Source organism: Indicator indicator, chromosome 13, assembly GCF_027791375.1.
Source record: "Indicator indicator isolate 239-I01 chromosome 13, UM_Iind_1.1, whole genome shotgun sequence".
NCBI classification, from domain to species: Eukaryota; Metazoa; Chordata; class Aves; order Piciformes; family Indicatoridae; genus Indicator; species Indicator indicator.
Window position 1 is genome coordinate 26,030,065 of NC_072022.1, and position 21,670 is coordinate 26,051,734.

At 45.0% G+C, this 21,670-nt stretch overlaps 1 protein-coding gene across 1 annotated transcript in view; it reads right to left on the minus strand.

Moving 5' to 3' along the window:
* Positions 1-21,670, minus strand: part of LOC128970528 (multiple epidermal growth factor-like domains protein 6) — a 230,828-nt gene that overhangs the window by 40,093 nt on the left and 169,065 nt on the right. Inside the window, 11 exon segments of the mRNA XM_054385757.1 lie at positions 3,777-3,905; positions 4,893-5,024; positions 6,233-6,358; positions 7,637-7,771; positions 8,797-8,931; positions 9,989-10,117; positions 10,751-10,879; positions 14,106-14,237; positions 18,217-18,369; positions 19,529-19,651; positions 20,449-20,571. Coding sequence (XP_054241732.1) covers positions 3,777-3,905; positions 4,893-5,024; positions 6,233-6,358; positions 7,637-7,771; positions 8,797-8,931; positions 9,989-10,117; positions 10,751-10,879; positions 14,106-14,237; positions 18,217-18,369; positions 19,529-19,651; positions 20,449-20,571 — 1,446 coding nt within the window.

Below are 21,670 nucleotides of genomic sequence, written 5' to 3' on the forward strand. Positions count from 1 at the left end.
CCTTACATTACATATAGAGATACTACTTCTGTCTCAATAAGTTCCTGAGCAGGGAAACATCAGAAATCATCTATATGCCTGGAAGTTTTAAGGCTAGGCAGGATGAAGCTCTGGGCAACCAGATCTTGTGTGAGGTGTCCCTGCCCGTGGTAGGGGAGTTGGAACTAGATGATCGCCAAGGTCCCTTCCAACCCTGACAATTCTGTGATTCTATGATTTTATCCTCTTAAGACATCTGTTATTGACCTCTGTTACAGACAGAATAGCAGAGATCAGGGACCTCTGGGAACACTATTGTGCAGTTTTGGTTTTACTAATTAGAGGACTCTAAAATCTTCCTGATTTTGCTTCTGTTGTGTGCATGTGAAGCGTTCCAATGTGTCTGACCTTAAAAAAAGATTCACGAAGAAAAATTGTGGACCTAAACCAGGATGAATAAAATCAATCCAGAAACTTTCATGCCACAGGGTCAAACATACCTCAGTCCTATCACTCACACGAGGTCTTATCATCAGAAATAGCTGCTGAGTCTAAAACAAGTTTGAAAATAACTTTCCTAGAATCTACATTAGGGGAACTATCTAACACTGAATGAAACCAGAAGGCTGTGCGAGGCGCTGGGGTTAGACCGGATGTGGTACAGACTGGAGGGCTCTTTGGAGGGAATTAACAGGGAAAAGAATTTCTGGGTTTGCAAATTCCTCATGTTGACAAAGTGGCAACTTACTCTGCTCACAGTGGTTCCCAGTGAATCCTGGCTCACAGAAGCAGGAGCCAGTGACCGGGTCGCAGCTTCCGTCGCTGTTGCTGCACACGCAGGAGTTTGCACAGCGCTGTCCCCAACGGCCACTGCTGCAGGCTGCAAGGGAACACAACATGGACATTGAGAACCAGCTTGCAGCTCAGCTAACCTTACTTTACATAGAAAATTCTTCACCATGAGACACTGGAACAGGTTGCCCAGGGAGGTGGTAGAAGCCTCATCCCTGGAGTTTTTTAAAGCCAGGCTGGGTGTGGCTCTGAGCAACCTGATGTAGTGTGAGGTGTCCCTGCCCATGGCAGGGGGATTGGAACTGGATGATCTTTGAGGTCCCTTCCAGCCCTAACAATTCTGTGATTCTATAAAAGACAGAACAGAAAAGATGCAAAATGGCTCCTTGAGATGAAGGCACTCTGGATTAGACTCTCAAGCTGCAGCAGGATGCATGAATCAATGGAAATAAACACAATTTTTGCTGGTTTATTTCAGCAGAAAGGAGAGGTGTGTAGGCAGATATTATGCCATCCACATAAAACTAATCAGTCATAGTCAAGCCATATCAATCAATCCACAGTCACAAATGCATAATTTCCTGGAAATAAAATATCAGCTACTGACTCACTTAGCAAAAACAAAAAAAACCAAACAAAAAAACAAAACAAAAAAAACCCAAAAAACCCAAACCCCAAAAAACTATATAATCAGGATGGCTAAAGGGTAAAACAAGACAGATTTGTGAGCATCCTCCATATTTTTCTCAAAATACTTGGAAATGCAACTTGGACACAGAGAGATAGAGAAATCTCACAGTCTTTGTTAAAGCAACTTGCTGCTTTCATTCTAAAGATCACATAACACTGACATGACTATGACAATGTACCAGAGCTGAAGCACAACATCTCCTTCCTTACTTGTAAGGAAGTACCAATTAGGGCAACAGAAACTCGGTTTTGGAATCGAGCATCTGTTTCATGCCTGGTCTGCAATAGCTGCAGAGCTGCCTTACTGAGACAGATCTGCAAAACAACTGTTCCCGTATCTTTTCCTGAAGAGAAATAAAAGCTTTCCTTTGACATGGTTGCTTAATTCTTTAGATAGTTTAGAGAATTATGGAAAGCTATCTAAAAGGCTCCACATATTGCCAACTGGTTTGATTTATGAAGATAGGCATATTGGTGTAAGTTTCAGTTTTCCCCAGTTTTCTTCAGTACCAGATTCGAGAAGGCAGGTCCAAAACTTACTGCTGCCAAAACTGGCAGTTAGTTTATATGACTTTATGTGTTTACCACCAAGTCTAAAAGGAGGTTTGTATTCTGTTGGCTTGTTGCTACAGGGATTGTAATGAATCAAGCAGAAAATACACGAAACGGGAAAAGGAGAAAAAAAAAAATCAAGCAGGATGGCTTAACATTTATATGGTGCTATCCCAAAAGGGCAAATCTGCACTCTTACACAGGCATCAATATGGGGAGTGCTGCTAAAGTCAACAGAAGGATGTTCTGCTCTCCCAGAGAGCAGCATTTCTCCCAGCATTTGTATTCGCAAGTTCAGAAGTGACCTTAAGACATACGACTGTACACGTTGCTCACTTGTTGAGTAAAATCTCCCCTAAACAATATGAAACACTGAGAATTAATCTTGAAACTAATCTGTTCTGAAAATGAAAAAAAACCCCAAAACAAACACAAACCAACCCCTCCCCAAAACTGTCTGTCAGTTAAAACACTGACAGGACAGATGGTATTGGGCAAAGGGATGCATAGTGTTGAAATAAGAGCTTACATCAATACTTTGCGCTCCATCAGCCATCTATTGCAGGACTTTGGACCTAGATAATTAAGGATATAACCACCCAGGCCGTGCAAACCCATGAACACATGATTTCAGAAGGAAGCTAGAAGATTAGCAAAATATATTAAAAGAAAAGGAAAAAGAAAAAGAAAAAAAGAAAAAGAGAAAGAGAAAGAGAAAGAGAAAGAGAAAGAGAAAGAGAAAGAGAAAGAGAAAGAGAAAGAGAAAGAGAAAGAGAAAGAGAAAGAGAAAGAGAAAGAGAAAGAGAAAGAGAAAGAGAAAGAGAAAGAGAAAGAGAAAGAGAAAGAGAAAGAGAAAGAGAAAGAGAAAGAGAAAGAGAAAGAGAAAGAGAAAGAGAAAGAGAAAGAGAAAGAGAGAAAAACTGTAGTAGGCTAAGAACAAACAGCACTGGTTCTTACATCCCCAGTTAAGTCCCTGTGGAGTGAACGAGCCTCTGACTTCTGATTTCTCCTACATCTGGGGAGGAATAACAACAGCACCAGGACAGGTTAGAGGCTGCCCTGATGGAAAGCAGCTCCACAGAGAAAGACCTTGGAGTGCTGGTGGACAGCAAGTTCTCCTTGGAACAACAATGTGCCCTTGTGGCCAAGAGAGCCAATGGGATCCTCGGATCTATCAAGAAAGGTGTCCAGCAGGGCTAGGGAAGAAGTTCTACCTCTCTACTCTGCACTGCTGAGACCACATCTGCAATCCTGTGTCCACTTTTGGGCTCCCCAGTTCAAGAGAGACAGAGACCTGCTGGAAAGAATCCAACAGAGAGCCACAATGATGCTTAGGGGACTTGAGCATCTCCCCTGTGAAGAGATACTGCGAGCCCTGGGGCTGTTTAGTCTGGAGAAGAGAAGACTCAGAGGGGATCTGATCAATGTCTATCAATAGCTGAGGGGTGGGTGTCAGGAGGAGTGGGCCAGGCTCTTTTGGGTGGTTCACAGTAATAAGACAAGGAACAATGGGTTCAAACTTGAACATAGAAGATTTCACCTCAACTTCTCAAGGAGAAACTTCTTTACAGTGAGGGTGACAGAGCACTGGAACAGGCTGCTCAGGGGCGTTGTGGAGTCTCCTCCTCTGGGGACTTTCAAAACCCACCTGGATGCATTCCTGTGCAGACTACCCTAAGTGATCCTGCTCTGGCAGGGGGGTTGGACTCAATCTCTTGAGGTCCCTTCCAACCTCTGATATACTGTGAGACTGTGATACTTACGCTGTTTGCAGTCGTGGCCAGTCCAGCCAGGGGGACACATGCACTCTCCTGTGACATGGTGACACTGAGCACTGCTGCCACAGCTGCAGAACAGCAGGCAGTTTGGTCCATAGGATCCATCAGGGCAGGCTGGAAACAGATGAGCAGACTGAGATTTCACCTAGGTAATCACTCAAGCACAGACTGATCTCTTCAAAGACCACAGCAACAGCTTGGCCCCTAAAACATGCATTAGCTGCACCCAGAGATCAAACCAGAAACATGAAAGAAGCAGCTGCAATTTGTAAACTGGGTGTCAGGGACTGAGTCCTGTGAAGCAAGAATAGCTAGAGTGACTTTTGGTGTTTTTTGCCTGCACATCAGGATCAATCAATGGAGGGAAAGAAAAAAAAGAAAAAAGAGTGCTGAGCAAACCTTCGTCAAAAGCAATTTTGTGACTAACAAGGAGGCAAAAAATGCCACCAGTGAGGTCTCACATGAAGCAGTGCTGTCCCTGAGAACCTGTCCATGCCAGCATGACAGCCCTACCCAAGTGGCCTTTAACAGATGTGTAATTGCAGATGTGGTGCTGAGGGCCATGGTTCAGTGGTGATCTGGCACTGCTGGGTTAATGGCTGGACTCTATGATCTGAAAGGTCTCTCCCAGTCAAAACAATTTATGAATACTCAGATTCTGGGTAAGGAGCCACACCATGGTGGCATAGACCAGTTGCTTGAGCATATTCCTATAGCCTCTGCTGGATCTGCAGAGATGGCACTAATCCTACTTCATCCTCACTGCTGCTAATCCTAAATTCTATACCTCAAGGAGTATTGCTGCAAGCATAACCCATGAGTGGTGCCATAGGGGCCAACAGATCAGCACCTCTTGCCAACTAGAACTACAACTGAAGTACTTAAACATTGCATGTCTAAGTATAGATTGCCATAAATTAGGTCTAAAGATAAAAAAATCACCTCCAATGTGGGAAATGCCTGAGAAGCCAAAGGGTTCCTTATCTTGGATCAGTCTAATGTCACAAGAATCTCACAAAACAGCAAGAATCTGGAAGGCAAACCATAAGCTGAATTTTCAGTGACTTTCTACTCATGAGGAAAGCTGATGTGGGGACTCACATGCAGAGCAGGATGGCCCAGTGTAGCCAGGAGGGCAGTCACAGGCTCCAGTTTCTCTGTTGCACTGGCCTCCATTGGTGCAGGGCTCACAGGAGGACTGGCAGTCTGGTCCCCACCATCCCACTGGGCAATCTAGAAACAAGAGAAGAATCATGTAGGATGTCCCCAGTGCCATTGTCTGTTTCAAGGCAGTTATTGATTTCTGCTGTTGCCTTGAATTTAAAAATGGCAGTAAAACTACACTGGATAAAGGATTACTGTATTATCTCTTCTCTAGATGTACAGAGCTGTCACAGTAAACCTTCTCAAAGAGTCAACATGCTCCTGCACATGAGAACACATCTAAAGATAGACCCAAAGGCTGTCTTCCTGCTTTCATCATGTTACACCTGGGTTGTTTGGTTTTTTTTTTTTTTTGGTTGGTTTCTGATGTAATAGCAGCAAAAGCATTTGGACACCTCTGAAAAATGAATTGCTACACTCAGTGAAGGAACTCTCCAGAGAATGGTGATCTGCAGACGGATGCAGGAGGGGAGGGCTGCAGCTGTACTTGTTCTGGGCTAAGTTCAGGCCATCCAGTCCTGAGTAAAGTGAGGTGGAGCATAGATCTCCATACAGCTCCACTTCCTCCACCAAGTTCCTGCCCTGTGGAGTGGTTGGTCACAACTGAGGTCCACACAGGGCAGATGCTCCTCAGGCATGCACTAGCCAGAGCTCTGCAAGTAGAGAATGGGCATCTCATGGTAGTTCAGTGTCTCTGAGACTTCTTTCATCCCTTCATCACCCACAATAATGCTGTCCTTTTTAATTTCTTCCTCTGTCCCAGGTCCTTCATTTGCTGGTTCCACAAGAGCTGTCTTTGGTCAAGCCCCTTCAATAGCTCCCAAAGCACATTGTGTTTTTATGGCAGCACAGCTCCAAGCTCTGCTCTGGGTCTCAGACCTGGTGCAGTGCCCTGGTATTGCTGCCCAACTTGCATAGTCCCAGCTCAGCATAGAGATCACTATTATTAACTGGAGCAAAGAGACAGGTCAGGGTGACTGAGTCACCTTTCCTCCTTTTGAATAAGCTGCTCTCATTGAAGACGTCCCTGCTGACTGTGGGGGGTTTGGACTAGATGACCGTTAAAGGTCCCTTCCAACCCAAACCATTCCCTGATTCTTTACAAGCAATCCCAAAGTGGTGTGTGTCGTATGCTCTGCACCAAGACATTTCCTTCGCCTGCTCTGCACGTTGAGCCTGTTGCATTGCAGCAGTTTTGGTGGGAAAGAGTAATTCAATTCCTCATCTATGTCTTGCAAAGCAAGACACCCATTAGTCTAGTCCAGCATCTACCACACCTTGCTCACACGTAGCACCAGTCTTCCCAGCTGGGCAAACACACTGCCCTGTCTTCGGGTGGCACGGTGCTCCTCCACAGCTGCACCTCTGCTGGCAGTTCACCCCGAAGCTCCCAGGCTGACAGGCTGGTCAGGCAAAACCCAAAGACACAATTAGTGTCTGAACACCTCAGGAGGCAGCACCTCCAGCAATTTTTAACAGAGCTGTGCTGGTACCAAGTGATCTATGTTACTAGCAGTGTCCCAGCAACCAGTGATCTGTAATTAACTGCAACAGAGCTTGAGAACATCTGTGCCTGCAGCTTTACAAGGAACTGCAGTTATCTGCACAAATGTTAGTTTTATCCTCAGCCTCACAAACCTCAGCCTTGTGACTCACCACTACTACACTGTATCCTGAAGCACCATATTTAGACAGCTTTTAAATACATCCAGGGATGGGTAATGCAACCACTCCCCTGGGCAGCCTATTCCAGTCTTTGATAACCCTTTCAATATGGCTTTTTTTCCTAATCTCTAACCTAAACTTCCCCTGGCATAACCAGATGTTATCTGGTGGCATCTGCTACAGACAGTCCAATGGAGAGCCATGAGGATGATTTAGGGGACTTGAGCATCTCCCCTATGAAGAGAGGCTGAGAGACCTGAGGCTGTTTAGTCTGGAGAAGAGAAGACTGAGAGGGGATTTCATCAATGTCTATAAACATCTGAGGGGTGGGTGTCAAGTGGAGGGGGCCAATCTCTTTTTGGTGGTGCACAGTAATAAGCCAAGGAACAATAGATGCAAACTTGAACACAGAAGGTTTTGCCTCAACATGAGGAGAAACTTTACAGTGAGGGTGATGGAGCACTGGAACAGACTGCCCAGAGAGGTTGTGGAGTCTCCTTCTCTGGAGACTTTCAAAACCCACCTGGATATATCCCTGTGTGGACTGCCCTGGGTGATCCTGCTTTTGGCATCAGGGGGGTTGGACCTGATGATCTCTGGAGGTCCCTTCCTACCTCTAGCATTTTGTGATTCTGTGATTTCCTCCTGTCCTATAAGTTGTATCTTCTCAAAAAAATTACCAACACCTACCTCTCTTCGACTTCCTTTCAGGTACTTGTAGAGAGTGATAAGGTCTACCCTTAGCTTCTTCAGATTAAACAACCCCAGCTCCTCAGCTGCTCCTCAGAAGATTTATTCTCAAGACCCTTCACCACCCTCGTTGCCCTTCTTCAAAACCCTTCACCAGCTTCATTGCCCTTCATTGCCAAGCAGTTTGGCTTCAGTGGGGAGTTGCCAACTTGTATCCACAACAAATACACTTTTTAACTACAACTTCTACAGCTGAACACAAGTCTCCTGAGTAAGCTTTCCCATCCAAAGTGTACCTCCCAAGGAAACATGCAGTGAGTACCTACACAAATGGCATTTTTCTCCATGAAACCCAGGTGGACATGGATGCTTGCAGGCTCCTGTCTCATGATCACATAAGGCATCAGGAGGACAGCTGCACCTCAGTTTGCAACCAGCTCCATAAAAGCCAGGCATGCACTCTGGAAAACACAAGCAGACACAAGAACATACAAGAGAAGAAAAGAGTTAAGAAAACTAAACAAAGGGCAGACAAGAATTGTCCGGAAAATGGGAAAAAATCAATTAAAATGTGCTGATAACAAAGAGTAAATACTTATTAAACACTTGCATGGAGGTTTCAAAGAGGTGACTGCCTAAATACAGCCCAGAAACACAGTGGCAGACTGCTTAAGGATATCTTCAATTACAGCCATTACTGAATTACTCTTCTTATCTGTCTGTACCTTCTGCTGCTCTCTGCCTTGGTGCAAAGCTGGTGCCAGGCAAGAGCTGCCCTCCCTCAGAAGTGAGCACGTCACCAGGAACACTGAAGATTATTAAATACCATCACTATTATTCTCCACCAAACCCCTCAGAACTAGTGTCATAAATCTGACACATTCCTGCCTGCCCAGAAAGGAATCTGAAGGGAGAATCTTTACTGCGTTACTCCATTACTGTCTGGAGAGGGCTACTGAGACATGCAAACATGAATGTGGAATACAATTCTCTTTGAACTATCCCCCCCAAAGAAAAAAAAAAAAAACACTACAAAGAATAAGTTGAATTCCAACACTGGCAAATCTGAAGGAACAGCAGCATTACTGAAACAGTTTACAAATAACCTTGCTGTCATAAACCAGAGGCTTTGCCACTTATTTACTGTCTGTGCAGGAAAAGAAAAAAGGCAAGAAGAAAAGTGAAAACTCCCATAAATCTTCATTATTTAGGGTTGGTTTAGAACATGGTTTCTAGGTTTCAGCTGTCACTTTTCAGGCTAAAACTCCTGCATTCTTAGGCTGCATTCCCTGTAAGCCCTGTGCTAGCAGGCGTGTGCTGCATGAAAGAAAACCCACAGACAAAATAATTAGCAGAACACAACTATATGAATAGCAGCAGCTGAACTAAACAGATGGGAGGAAGAATGAGAAACAATTCTAGGACAAAGGAATAAAGAGACAGAGAGAGAGAGAGGGAGAGAATGTGGTTTTTCTTTCCCATATACCTTTCTGACACTTCTTGCCATGAAAACCAGGCTTGCAGGTGCAGGTCCCGTTCCTGGCGCTGCATTCCAGCGTGTGCTCCTTCACGCACTGACACTCCTCTGAGCAGCCAGCTCCGAAAGCCCACCTGGGACAGGCTGCAGCCAGATGAAAAGGAATCATTAGCTCTGTAATTATGCATGAGTTATTTGAAGTTGCACACTGCTGCAGAATGCAACTGCTGAAAAAAAAAAAAAAGAAAAAAAGAAAGAAAAAAAAAAGGCAAAACATTCATTTTACTTCCAGCAAATACATCCACAGTCCTATGACAGTGCCTATTAATGTGTGGGTGTGTAAAATATAGTTTACATGAGGCCTCTATTAAGCAATTCACTTCGAGTAATCTGTGGTGAATGTTTCAAAGCAAACTTACTTAAGATTCTCAATGAAAAAAAAATACTTGGAGTTGCTCCCAAGTGTACTCCAAATACTCCAAGACAAAAGCTTTCATGAAAAAAAAAAACAAACCATAAAAAATAAATAAATCACAACAATTTTTCAATCTTGTCTTGGGTTTATGAACAAAGCCTCTAAGTTTGTGCAAAAGGAACTTGACTGTCTCTTTTGTAACCTTTTTGATTAGACTTCTGATCTAGTGTGAGGTGTCCCTGCCCATGGCATGGGAGATTGGAATTAGATGATCCTTGAGATCCCTTCCAACTCTAACAATTCTATGATTCTATGATTATGCCCTCATCCTGCCTCAGGCAGCCTTGCTCCTCACTCCAACTACATCAGCAACCACTAACTAGCTCCAGCCAGGCTTTAACCTCACCAGCAGCCCTAACACTAATCTGTTCATCCCAACCCAACCTTACCTCTAGAGTCCTCACCTTTGTGCACCAGTAAACTTCAGTATTTATTGCTAGAAGACTGATAAAGAAGTTGAACCTGATCTAGTTAGGAATGTCCCTGCTTACTGCAGGACAGTTGGACTAGAGGACCTCTGAGGTCCCTTCCTATCCAGTGCATTCTATGATTTGAGTTTCTAGGGCTTCCCAAGATGTGCCAAAAATTTACGTCCTCCTGCTGCTCGCAGCTTAGGGCAGAACCCAGAACTTTACTCATTTAGATGCAGAACCTTTTTGAGACTGTTACATTGTGTGTTTGTGTGTGTGTATTAAATAAACAGATCCAAAAATTAGGGAGACTTACTGAGGTGGCAGAAGCGCCCATAGAGTCCAGGGTCACACAGGCAGGCTCCATAGAGTCTGTGGCAGTAGCCATTGTTGGCACAGTTGCATGGTTTGTTACAGTTCTTCCCAAAGAATCCTTTTGGGCAACCTTTTGAGTGCACAAACACAACAGGGCATCAGCTGTCAAGTGTCAAAGGACGTGTTAAAATCAGCTCTTTTTTCACTTGGCACTTCAGAAAAGACCACAGTGACTTTCTTGCTGTCTTGGGCGCTGCACAGCCCATCCTTACAGGGCATTTCCTTCCTCTCACCCTTTTGTCTTGCCTGTGATTGAAACAAAACCCACCACCAGGCAAGCTGCAGGGTCATAGCACATGTTGTTTTCACAGTGATAGAGCTAGAGGGAATGACCTCAAGCTATGACTTGGGTAGGTTTAGACTGGACATTAGGAAAAGATTTTTCATAGCAAGAGTGGTCAGGCATGGGAATGGGCTGGCCAGGGTGGTGGTTGAGTCACCAACCCTGGATGGGTTTAAAGGTTGTTTAGATGTGATGCTTGGGGATATGGTTTAGGGGTGAACTTTGCAGAGCAGGGTTCTTGGTTGGACTTGGTGACCCCGAGGCTCTTTTTCCAACCTGGATGTTTCTGTGATTCTGTGATGTTACACAATAGAAGTTGTTCTGATTTAAGCCTGTGAGATTCACCATGCACAATGACATCCAGACATAAACTAGGGGCAAGAAGCAGTGGAGTTTCAGGTGAGACAAGGGCAGCCTTACCATCCTCACAGAGCTTGCCATGCACGCCGGGTGGGCAGCGGCACTGCCCCGTGAGGGGGTCACAGGAGCCTCCATTCTGGCACTTGCAAACGCTGGCACAGCCTCTGCCATATGTCCCGGGGGAGCAAGCTGTGGAGAAAACAGAGAAGATGAATGGGCCAAGAAATTCTTTCCTTCTGCTGGAAATGAAGCAAAATAAGACTCTAGGCATCCAAACGTAACGAGAAAAGCATCTCTGTAGTCAAGCAGGCTCTGAATAAAGTCATTTTCTTTTTACATAACACACACCCACCTATTATTTACTGAGAAATTTTAAAAGGACACCTGAAATGTCCAAGCTTACTTATGTAATGGGGTAACATTCTCCCCTCACATATGCTCCCCTCTACACAATACATGAGGTTAAAAAAAAAAAAAAGGCAAAACCACACAACATTGTCTGTAGAGCACAGAGCCTAAAAATCAGAGCAGTTTTGAATACTTGGAGAGAACTATTTAAATCACCTCTTTGTCCCCCCTCTTTTCATACTGTTAGAAAAATGCCATTGTTTTTCTAACACAGTCTCTTCAAATCCCCAGATGATCCTGGCAAAACCAGATCCACACCAGCAGAGGATTCTTTCCTACAGCCCTCATTGCTGTGGCACAGAAAGAAAGGTGAAATGAATCCTTGCTCCACTGTCTGTAGCCTCAGCTAGCTGAGCAAATACAGTTGCTGGAGTCATCTGACTCAAGTGACGTTTCATCAATGTACATTAAGAAATGTGACATTTCACATCAATTGCCACCTGGCTTCTTTTGGTGTGTCATTGTGAAGGATGTCCCCACCTGTAGCATGGGGGTTGGACCAGATCATCTTTAAAGGTCCCTTCCAACCCAAACCATTCTATGATTACTGCAGAGATGATCAGAGGGATGGAACACCTACTACAAAGAAAGGCTGGGTTGTTGAGCCTGGAGAAGAGAAGGATCCTAGGGAGGCCTTATTGCAGCCTTTTCAGGACTATAAGTAGACTGACAAGAAAACTAGGGACAGACTTTTTAGCAGGGCCTGTTGTGACAGGACAAGGGGTGATGGTTTGAAACTAAAGGAGGGAGCTTTAAACTAGATAGAAGGAAGAGATTTTTTTACAGAGAGTGACGAAACACTGGCCCAGGTTACTCAAAGAGGTGGAAGATGCCCCATTCCTGGAACCATTCCAGGTCAGGTTGTCTGAGGCTCTGAGCAACCTGATCTAGTTGATGTCACTGCTGGGAGGTTGGACTAGATAACCTTTAAACATCCCTTCCATGGGATCTTCTATGATTACTGCAGAAGTTTTGCTCCAGTTCAGCTCTTTAGCTTACCCTGAACCCACAAACTCTGCTGTATGTTAAGAAAGTGAGACAAAAGAGTGAAAGCAATCACATATGGCTAATTCATACAGATTATATATTGTATTCTTCACTGTCAATGCCTGCTTCATCAGACTGTGGGATTGGCTCAATAATGCAGTCCCACTGAAGCTCTTTACATTCCAGAGGCAATTCCAGCAGATTCCCTGCATGGTTATCTACTGTAAATACAGAGCAAATATGTTGTTGTTATTTATGAAGACAACTAATGAATTTCTGTCCTGTCTTGAAATTTTTATAGTCTATCCTGAACAAATAAAGCTTTATGAATAGAATAATAGCCTAATTTGAGAACTTGAGCTGCCTTAGGCACACTAGAAATGATAATTTTGATCCTCCTCATTTTTATTCTCACAGGTGTCCCCCAGTGTTTACAAAGCAAATTCACAACCACACTCCCAAAATAGCTACAGGACAACTGTGGGTTTCAATCATTTGTTACTTTTTCTACATTTCTGTCCTTGGGATGATGCCTCCTAAATGATCTTGATGGTGATTAACTCCAAGATTGCTATCTACTGATGCTAAGCAATAATTCTTCAGCATCTATCTCATATGGGTGATAGCACAGACTACTGCATCATACACTGTGAAATGCAGGAACTCATCTGACACCTCACCTAGAGTACTGTGTCCAGCTCTGGGGTCCTCAGCACAGGGAGGATCATGGACCTGTTGGAGTGAGTCCACAGTAGGCTACAAAAATTACCTGAGGGGTGGAACATCAGGTTCCACTGATGAGAGACCTTTTAGCAGGGCGTGCTGTGACAGGAGAAGGGGTGATGGTTCTAAACTAAAAAAAGGGAGATTCAGACTAGATAGAAGGAAGACATTTTTCACCCTGGCCTGGGTTGCCTGGAGAGGTAGTAGATGCCCCAACCCTGGAATCATTCTGGGCCAGATTGTTTGGGGCTCTAGACGACCTGACCTAGCTGATGTCCTTGCTCATTGCAGGGGGATTGGATTATATGACCTTTAAAGGTTTCTTCCAACTCAAACATGCGAAGAGGCTGCTGTGTGGAGACGAGCAGCACAGGTTATGTTGAACTGCAGATGAAGAACAGCACGTGGTACAACAACAAATGGCTACTCTACCTTTCCAGTTGTTTTGACACATACTTCTGAACCAGAAAAATCCTCTGCATGGAGGCAGGAACAAGAAGAGAAAGCTATTACAAAGGGCACTGGCTGACTCGGTAAGAGAATTATCAAAACAACAAATTCTGATGTTAAAAATGGACCACTCGAAGAAAATTATGTTCACAATAAAAAGAATGAGAAGAAAAAAAGACCCCACCAACCAGCCAAACAAACAACTACTCAATAGGTGCATTTTACCAAGACAAGGAGGGGATTAAAAAAACCCAAACCAACCAAAAAGAAAAAACCCAAGGCAAAGTCTTGGCATGCTATAAAGGAAAAATCAAGTTTAGCACCTATATATATATATAAAAAATCCCCAAACAAAACAAAACAAAAAACCCACCCAAACCAAAACCAAACCAAACCAACTAAAAAATCCAAGGCAAAGTCTTGGCATGCTATAAAGGAAAAAAATCAGGTTTAGCATCTATGTCCACCCAGATTGTCACACCACCTGCCAGGACAGGCTCCTGAAAGTCAGTGAGGCAAGTAGTGCAGCAAAGCATGGCAGGCAAACCTTGGCGCCTTTCAGCAGGAGGGTGAGAAGCAATGAACACCAACACAAATCCTTCAGAGAGGGACTGCACTGGACTGGAGGGCAGAGACCTTGCTGTTTGAGGGATCATATTGTAGCATCTCTTACAATTTCTATTTCACATGCCACAATAGGAGAAAGCATTGATCTGCCTGTGAGGCAGCTGTGCTCTTCTCTTTACAGATCAAAAGCACAACAGGTTATTCCCATTTCCTACCTATCTGCAGCATCACAACACTCAGACAAAGCAAAGCCTCTCCCTTTCCAACACCTTGTACTCACTTTCATTACAGATAATTCCAGTCCACCCGGGTGTGCAAATGCAGCCGTTGCGGTCACTGTTGCAGCTGCCTCCATTCAGACAATCCTCACAGCTCAAGCTACAGTCATTGCCAAATGTGTTATCAAGGCAAACTGCAATGAAAAAAACCCCAAATATACAGAAGCTTTAGTGAGCTTCCAGATAAAGCACTTTCACACAAGCTCTTACCTCCCTTACAAAGTGCAAAAAGGAACCTGCGCAACACTGACAGCTTGAAACAGAACTATTCACATTGTTAGCATTAATGTTGGTAATGCTGCAAGTACCACTGAGCTGTCCCCAAAGATGGCTCAAAAAGGAGATTCTCAAATTTTCCTCTGCAAATTTGAGAGTCTAAAAAAGGAAAGCTGGGAGTTGAGCTGGGATTTATTCCTTTAAATGCTGTAATTCCCCATCAAAAAAAAGCACTTATGATGACTTCTTCGGAGTAAATATTTGGCCTTCAGCAAGAGTGAATTTACACCTAGTGTCTGATAATAAATAATTGAAACTATTTCCTGGGAGAGAATCTCCTTCTCTCCTTTTTATTATTCTATGGCAGCAGGTGGATGGGTTGCAATTTAAGCAGTGTCTGGTGATATTTTTAATAGCACAGTTCCAGTGTTATTCTGGGAAAACAAATGTCACCATCATCATCACTGACTTTTGCTCTGCTATGAGTGAGTTGCTGTCATGCTTACCTACACTAGGAACAAGTTCTTTACCATGAGGGTAGTGGAACACAGGGACAGGTTGCCTGGGGAGGTGGTTGGGGCCCCATCCCTGGAGATATTCAAGGTGAGGCTCGACAGGGCTCTGGGCAACCTGATCTAGTTGAGGATGTCTCTGCTGATTGCAGAGGGGGTTGGACTAGATGACCTTTGGAGGTCCCTTCCAACCCAGACCATTCTATGATTCATCACTTCATTTTTTCTTCTCTATGGATATGAAAAACCAGGCTGGTTTATATGGAAAACCTTATATGAAAATGCATTTCTCTCTCACCATCCTCACCTTCCATTTTCATCCCTCACCATCCTCACCTTCCATTTTCATCCCTCACCATCCCCACCCTCCATTCATCCCTCACCATCCTCACCTTCCATTTCTCCCTCACCATCCTCACCTTCCATTTTCATCCCTCACCATCCCCACCTTCCATTTTCATCCCTCACCATCCCCACCTTCCATTCCTCCCTCACCATCCCTACCTTCCATTTCTCCCTCACCATCCCCCCACCTTCCATTTCTCCCTCACCATCCCCCCACCTTCCATTTCTCCCTCACCATCCCCCCACCTTCCATTTCTCCCTCACCATCCCCCTACCTTCCATTTCTCCCTCACCATCCCCCCACCTTCCATTTCTCCCTCACCATCCCCCCACCTTCCATTCCTCCCTCAGCATCCCCCCCCTCCTTCCATTCCTCCCTCACCATCCCCACCACCTTCCATTCCTCCCTTGTGCCCACACACATGCAGACCCTCATGCTCTTCTTCATGAGATCTATTGAGATAAACATAGAAAATAAATGTTTCTCTCTGCTAAAAAAAAAAAAAAAACAAACCCTTGGTGATACTAAGATCCTATGCACATGGACAGTTTATTGCCTTGAAGGCTTTCTGGCTGTGGCTGGAGGCATTTGGAAGGGGATTTTGAATGACACCTGAAAGCAAGCTGGCAGATTATTTCAGCTAACAGTAAGTCAGCAGGCTGGTTGCTGCTCACCAGCAATTTTCTATGTCAGGCCAGATTTCCTCTAGGTCTCAGCACCCAACTGTTCCTTCATCTGAAGCTGAACAAATGCCGAGGCTTTCAGAGGCAGTCAGAATCCCAGTGCTCCCACTTGGAATGGGTTACAAATTCATACCTCAGGAGAAGAATACAGATTCCCATTAAAAGCTTCACCTTTCTGTATTAAAAAATCATTTGGTCTGTAGAAAATTCTTAGTTACTTCTACCAGCTTATTGTGGAATGCTGTAGTTTTGTAATATAGACAGTGGGAGGTAAGAGAACATACAAAACCATTAGAAGTTCCATTCTGGGAGAGCTGGGACCAAGCCAACCTCATGAGGTTCAACAAGACAAAGTGCCAGGTGCTGCATCTGGGTCAGGGCAATTCCAAGCACAGAGGCTGGGCAGTGACTGGTTTGAGAGTAGCCCTGAAGAAAAGGACTTGGGAGTGCTGGTGGATGAGAAGCTTAACTTGAGCCAGCAGTGAGCACTTGCAGCCCAGAAAGCCAACCAGAGCCTGGGCTGCAGCAACAAAAGCACAGCCAGCAGGGCAAGGGAGGTGATTCTCCCTCTCTACTCAGCTCTGGTGAGACCCCACCTGCAGCGCTGTGTCCCAGTTCTGGAGTCCCTATTACATTCTGGAGGTAATGGAACGTGTCCAGAGAAGGGCCACAAGGAAGATCATAGGGCTGGAGATCCTCTCCAATGAGGACAGACTGAGAGAGTTGGGGTTGTTCAGTCTGGAGAGGAGAAGGCTCCAAGGAGACCTTATTGTGGCCTTCCAGTATCAGAAGGGGGCTACAAGAAAGCTGGAGAGGGACTTTTTAGGGTGTCAGGTAGTGATAGGACTGGGGGTAACGGAACAAAACTAGAAGTGGGGAGATTCTGCTTGGATGTTAGGAAGAAATTCTTCCCCATGAGGGTGGTGAAACGCTGGAACAGGTTGCCCAGGGAGGTGGTGGAAGTCTCATCCCAGAATGTTTTTAAGGCCAGGCTGGATGTGGCTCTGGTCAGCCTGATGTAGTGTGAGGTGTCCCTGCCCGTGGCAGGAGAGTTGGAACTGGATGATCCTTGAGGTCCCCTCCAACCTTAACAATTCTATGATTCTATCATCTTCTCCTCCAAACCCTCACAGGATGCAAAGTTTCAGCTTTAGAAAAAGTGAAGATGCTCAGCTATGACTGATAATACCCCAATTTCTGTGGCTCAATGTAAATAAAACATGCAAAAAAAGGTCAATAAATATTTGATTGTGGTTTCTAGGCCTGATAATTTTGCCTGTGGTTATCTCATTTATCACATTCCCAACTGGTTATCAGTGGCAGTGAGTCTGGCTGGATGCTATGCGACTTGGGAGGTCTTTACTGTTTTGTTCATAAAAATAAGTTGACTTTTTATTAAAGCCAAGTCAGCTCCTGATTTTTGCCTGTAGGGCACCATCCTCGAGTGAGTAATTAGAGCTCATATAAAAGTCACAGGACACATATAACAAAAAAACCCAAGAGATCACCTCTCTGGTGATCTCTCACCTCTCACCAGCACATAATGTGCTCATCAGAGAGCAAGTGCAGGTTTTTAACTCACAATAGTCTTTATGTGGTGAAGTTTCCAGCTTTTGGTGGAAATACTACAGTCATACAAAGCCCAGGTGGGGTGTAAAGCTACTTTGCACCCACTTCTATGATTCTGGGTGCTAGTGTGCTCCGTTTGCCACCAGTCATGCTAAGCCTTTGGCCAGCCTGAGCTCTATATGGATGAGTTCCTGCTTTTCCAGACAACACACCCAAAGCATCAAGAGGGACCTAAATCTCCAGAGGGTTGTTTTGTCTATAACCAAGAATGATTTTAAGGAATAAAAAAAATCAAATTATCATAAAAGGGCTTGTAAACAAACACACAAGCCCCTACAGCCCCTTTCCTAGCTCAAAGGAGAAGGGGGATGTTTCCCAAAGGCTCGTTCTCAGTAGAGCAGCTTTGGTGGATTTGGTGCATTGCAGTAACCCACGCAATCCTCTCACCCCTGGGATGAAGAGAAGATCTCTGTCTGTTGCCTCCAGGGCTTTGTGCAGAGACCCTGTTTTTCCAAGTAGCCTGCTCACTTTTCTCCTGCCTCCCTCTGCACCTCTCCGTGCCACATCTGCCACAACCAGAGAGCCTCCCTGTTCCTCAGACATGTGCCATTTGGGATGGAACACATAGTGATGTCTTATTCCTGTTGGCACGTAGAACAGGCAGAAAGCAGGATCAACACCCATCCTCCTTTGCTCCTTCTGATGACTTCAGCCCATTCAGCCCACATCCTGTGAGACTATCCCTCCCCTTTGCTGTGATGGCTAAAGGTGACCCTTGTTCACTCACCAACCCTGTGCACCAGGGTGAGCTCTCCTCGTGGGTCTTCATCCTCGTAGAGGGAGCCACGGGCGTAGTGAAGGAGCTGAGGGGGACCTCGGAACCGCAGCCCTGGAGTTCCAGCAAACCCCGTGGCCTCCTCCACATCCACCTCTTCCCCACCTAGGTCTGACACACACACAGGCACCATCAGGCCCCAAGTCTTTCTCCATGACACTTTACTCTCATTTACATTACTTTTTTTATGATGCTAATAGATTTTCAGGTTACACCCCTGTGCAGTCTGCACAGCAGTCTGAGATGATTCCTTTTCTCCTCTGTACTTAGAGACAGAGTTTCTGCTATCCCCCCAAAAAAGAGAAAAGGTTGGGGAAACAAAACAATATCTTTCCCATTTCCTTTCTTCTGGAAATAAACTATGGCCCTGAAAAGTGAAAAAAAAAAATTAAATGGGGAGTTTAATTTTCCTCACTTGAATTTTGACATTGTGCTTAGTTAATGAAGGTCATTACTCCAGCTCATTTTGATGACAAATACAGAGGGAGGCTGGCTATCCAATCAATTTTCAGAAAAACTTGAATTTGAGCCTTAAAATGATGGGAAATAATTGGCTTGCAGTTAAAATATCACAGTCTGCCCAAGGTTTAGCAGGTGCTGAACTTGGTTATAAACTTAAGTCATTAGGCTAAACTCCATACCAGTTACACTGGCAGAGAAATCAGGCTGAGGGTTGGACTAGATGACCTTTAAAGGTCCCTTCCAACTCAAAGCATTTTATGATTCTATGAATCACACCGTTGACTGGGAGCAGAAGCCCCATCCCCTGGAGGTTTTTAAGGCCAGGCTGGATGTGGCTGTGAGCAACCTGATCTAATGTGAGGTGTCCCTGCCCCTGGCAGGGGGGGTGGAACTGGATGATCCTCGAGGTCCCTTCCAACCCTAACAATTCTATGATTCTATGACTGTAATGGAAAACCTGCCTTGGCTCATCAAAGCAGAATCTGGCTACCCATTTCCCACAGAATGCTAAACTTCATCAAACAACTCAAAACTGCCAAAATAGTCTTGATTTCTAAGAGCTGAGGTTTAAGTTTTATAATGTGTCCAGGGGATTTAGGTGTTGATCTCCCAATTAATCTTTAGCAAACCCCATCACTCAAGGATGAACTTGTGATCCACGTAGTTCTACGCTGGCCACATTCAGAGGCGGCTTAAGATGGGCTCTCAAAAAGCCAGGGATCTGTGAAAATCCTACTTTTGAATTCACATCTTAGATCAGTGGGAAATACATAATGGTCTTCGAGATAGATAAACAACTTACCGATGCAGGACCTTCTGTTGCCCCCAAGCCTGTAACCCTCCTTACATGCACACTCATACGACCCCAGAGAGTTAACACAGAAGTGGTCACAGTTGCCATTATCAAGATGACATTCATCCACATCTAGAAAAACCAGATATAAATGCTGATTAGGTGCAAGAACCTCTCTGCATGGAGAGTGCATTCGCCTAGTGCATGGGGAAAAATTATTCTGCACAGAAGAAAACCCCATTTCCTTAGTACTCTGGGATGCTTCATTTCTCAGTAGCATTGGAGGTATTAAAACCTTTCAGGGCAACTTGGAATGGATTATTTCTCTTGGTTTTGTCTCAAGTGAAAACAATTGATTTAAGCTGCTAAGCTGAGCTGATCCTTTGGTTATTTTGAGGGCTCTCCTATTGCAGAAGTAGTCTTTAACACACATCAATATACAGGGTCCATGGAGAGAGGAGGAAAAGTTCCCCTCTCTGGTTCATCTCCCACAGCCCCACTTCCCTGCAATGGATGCTGGGTTATTGCTGTATTCCAGTCTCACAAAGTGGAAATGGCACATTGGTCAAACCTTATCAGCAAAGCTGGCATATGGTCACTGATTCTCTTGTTAGAGAAATGCCCACAAAGCTCTGTAATGATGTTGGACAGCATAGAGCTCTTTCTTTCTGCTCCAGAGCCCGCTCCCACTGGCATATCTCCTATGTCTGGCATTACCATAAATCCAAGACGGAAATCCTCACCGGAGCAAAATATTCACAAGAGCGACATCATTACTGAGCAGCATGGGCTACTGGAAGGTGTCCCTGGTGGCACCGGCATTGGAACTAGATGATCTTTAAGGTCCCTTCCAAGCCAAACCATTCTATGATTTCTTCTTCCTGCCATTGTTCCTGCTCAGACCAAGGCAGCAGGACGAGAGGACTCACCGTCACAGGCGCAGCCGTCGGCGCTGGGCTGGAACCCTGCTTTGCAGGCGCACTCGTAGCCCCCTGCGTAGTTGATGCAGAATTGGGAGCAGCAGGACTCTCCAGTCTCACACTCATTCACGTCTGCAAGGGAAGGGCAACTCGTTCAGCCTTTGCACTTGGTCTGGGCTGCTGCCCCAGTTTTGCTCAGTAGCCACTGAGCTTTTCAGCACATGCTTTTCTACTTCCTTTTCCCCCCTCTTGCCCACACAAACCACTGTGGGAATCCTGAGAGGGGCTGTCTTCTGCCTTCTCTGACAGCAGCCAACACCTTCCACCTCCAGGGAGAGCTTAGCTACCACAGGTGATTTACAAAAGAGAAAACTAAGATCTCACCAGCCCACACAAATAGCGTGTCTCAGCCTGGAGAAGAGGAGGCTTCAGGGAGACCTGGTAGCAGCTTTTCAGCCGCTGAAGGGGGCCTACAAGAGAGAGGCTGTTTACAAAAGCCTGCGGTGACAGGACCAGGGGCAATGGCTTCAAACTAGAGAAGAGCAGATTTAGATTGGATATTAGGAAGAGGTTCTTTACTATGAGGGTGGTAGAACACTGGAACAGGTTGCCCAGGGAGGTGGTTGGGGGCCCATCCCTGGAGATATTGAAAGTGGGGCTCGACAGGGCTCTGGACAACCTGATCTAGTTGAGGATACCCCTGCTTGCTGCAGAGGGGGTTGGACTAGATGACCTTTGGAGGTCCCTCCCAACCCAGATCATTCTATGATGCCATGATATCAAACAGTAGTTTACATTCAACCATTTGGGTTTTTTTACTTTGCAAACTGAGAACCAACACTGGTCCAACACCACATTTTCTGGATATCAGCAGCCTGCTAGGTGCAATTGCAGTCTTTGTTAACTAATTGCCCACTGTCTTATCCTTCTCTGCTGTCCATCTGGAAAGTGGTATCATCAACACTACTGCTCTGGCAATTAGATAGGAGACTCAATCTCTTATCTTTTCATGGCAGGCTCTCAGCTGATCTCAGCCCTTGCAGCGTGCTGAGCAGGTCAGTGGCTATTCAAAGGCCACCTTGTCAATGCTGAGTCTGCAAAATGCTTTTGAATGTTACCCAGACAAGCAGCCTCAGATGGGAAAGGTCAGTGTCTCAATTAACCTTGGAAGGAGCACCAATATTATTAGGAAACACTGACAGGAGACATAGACGGAAGAAAATGTAATTAA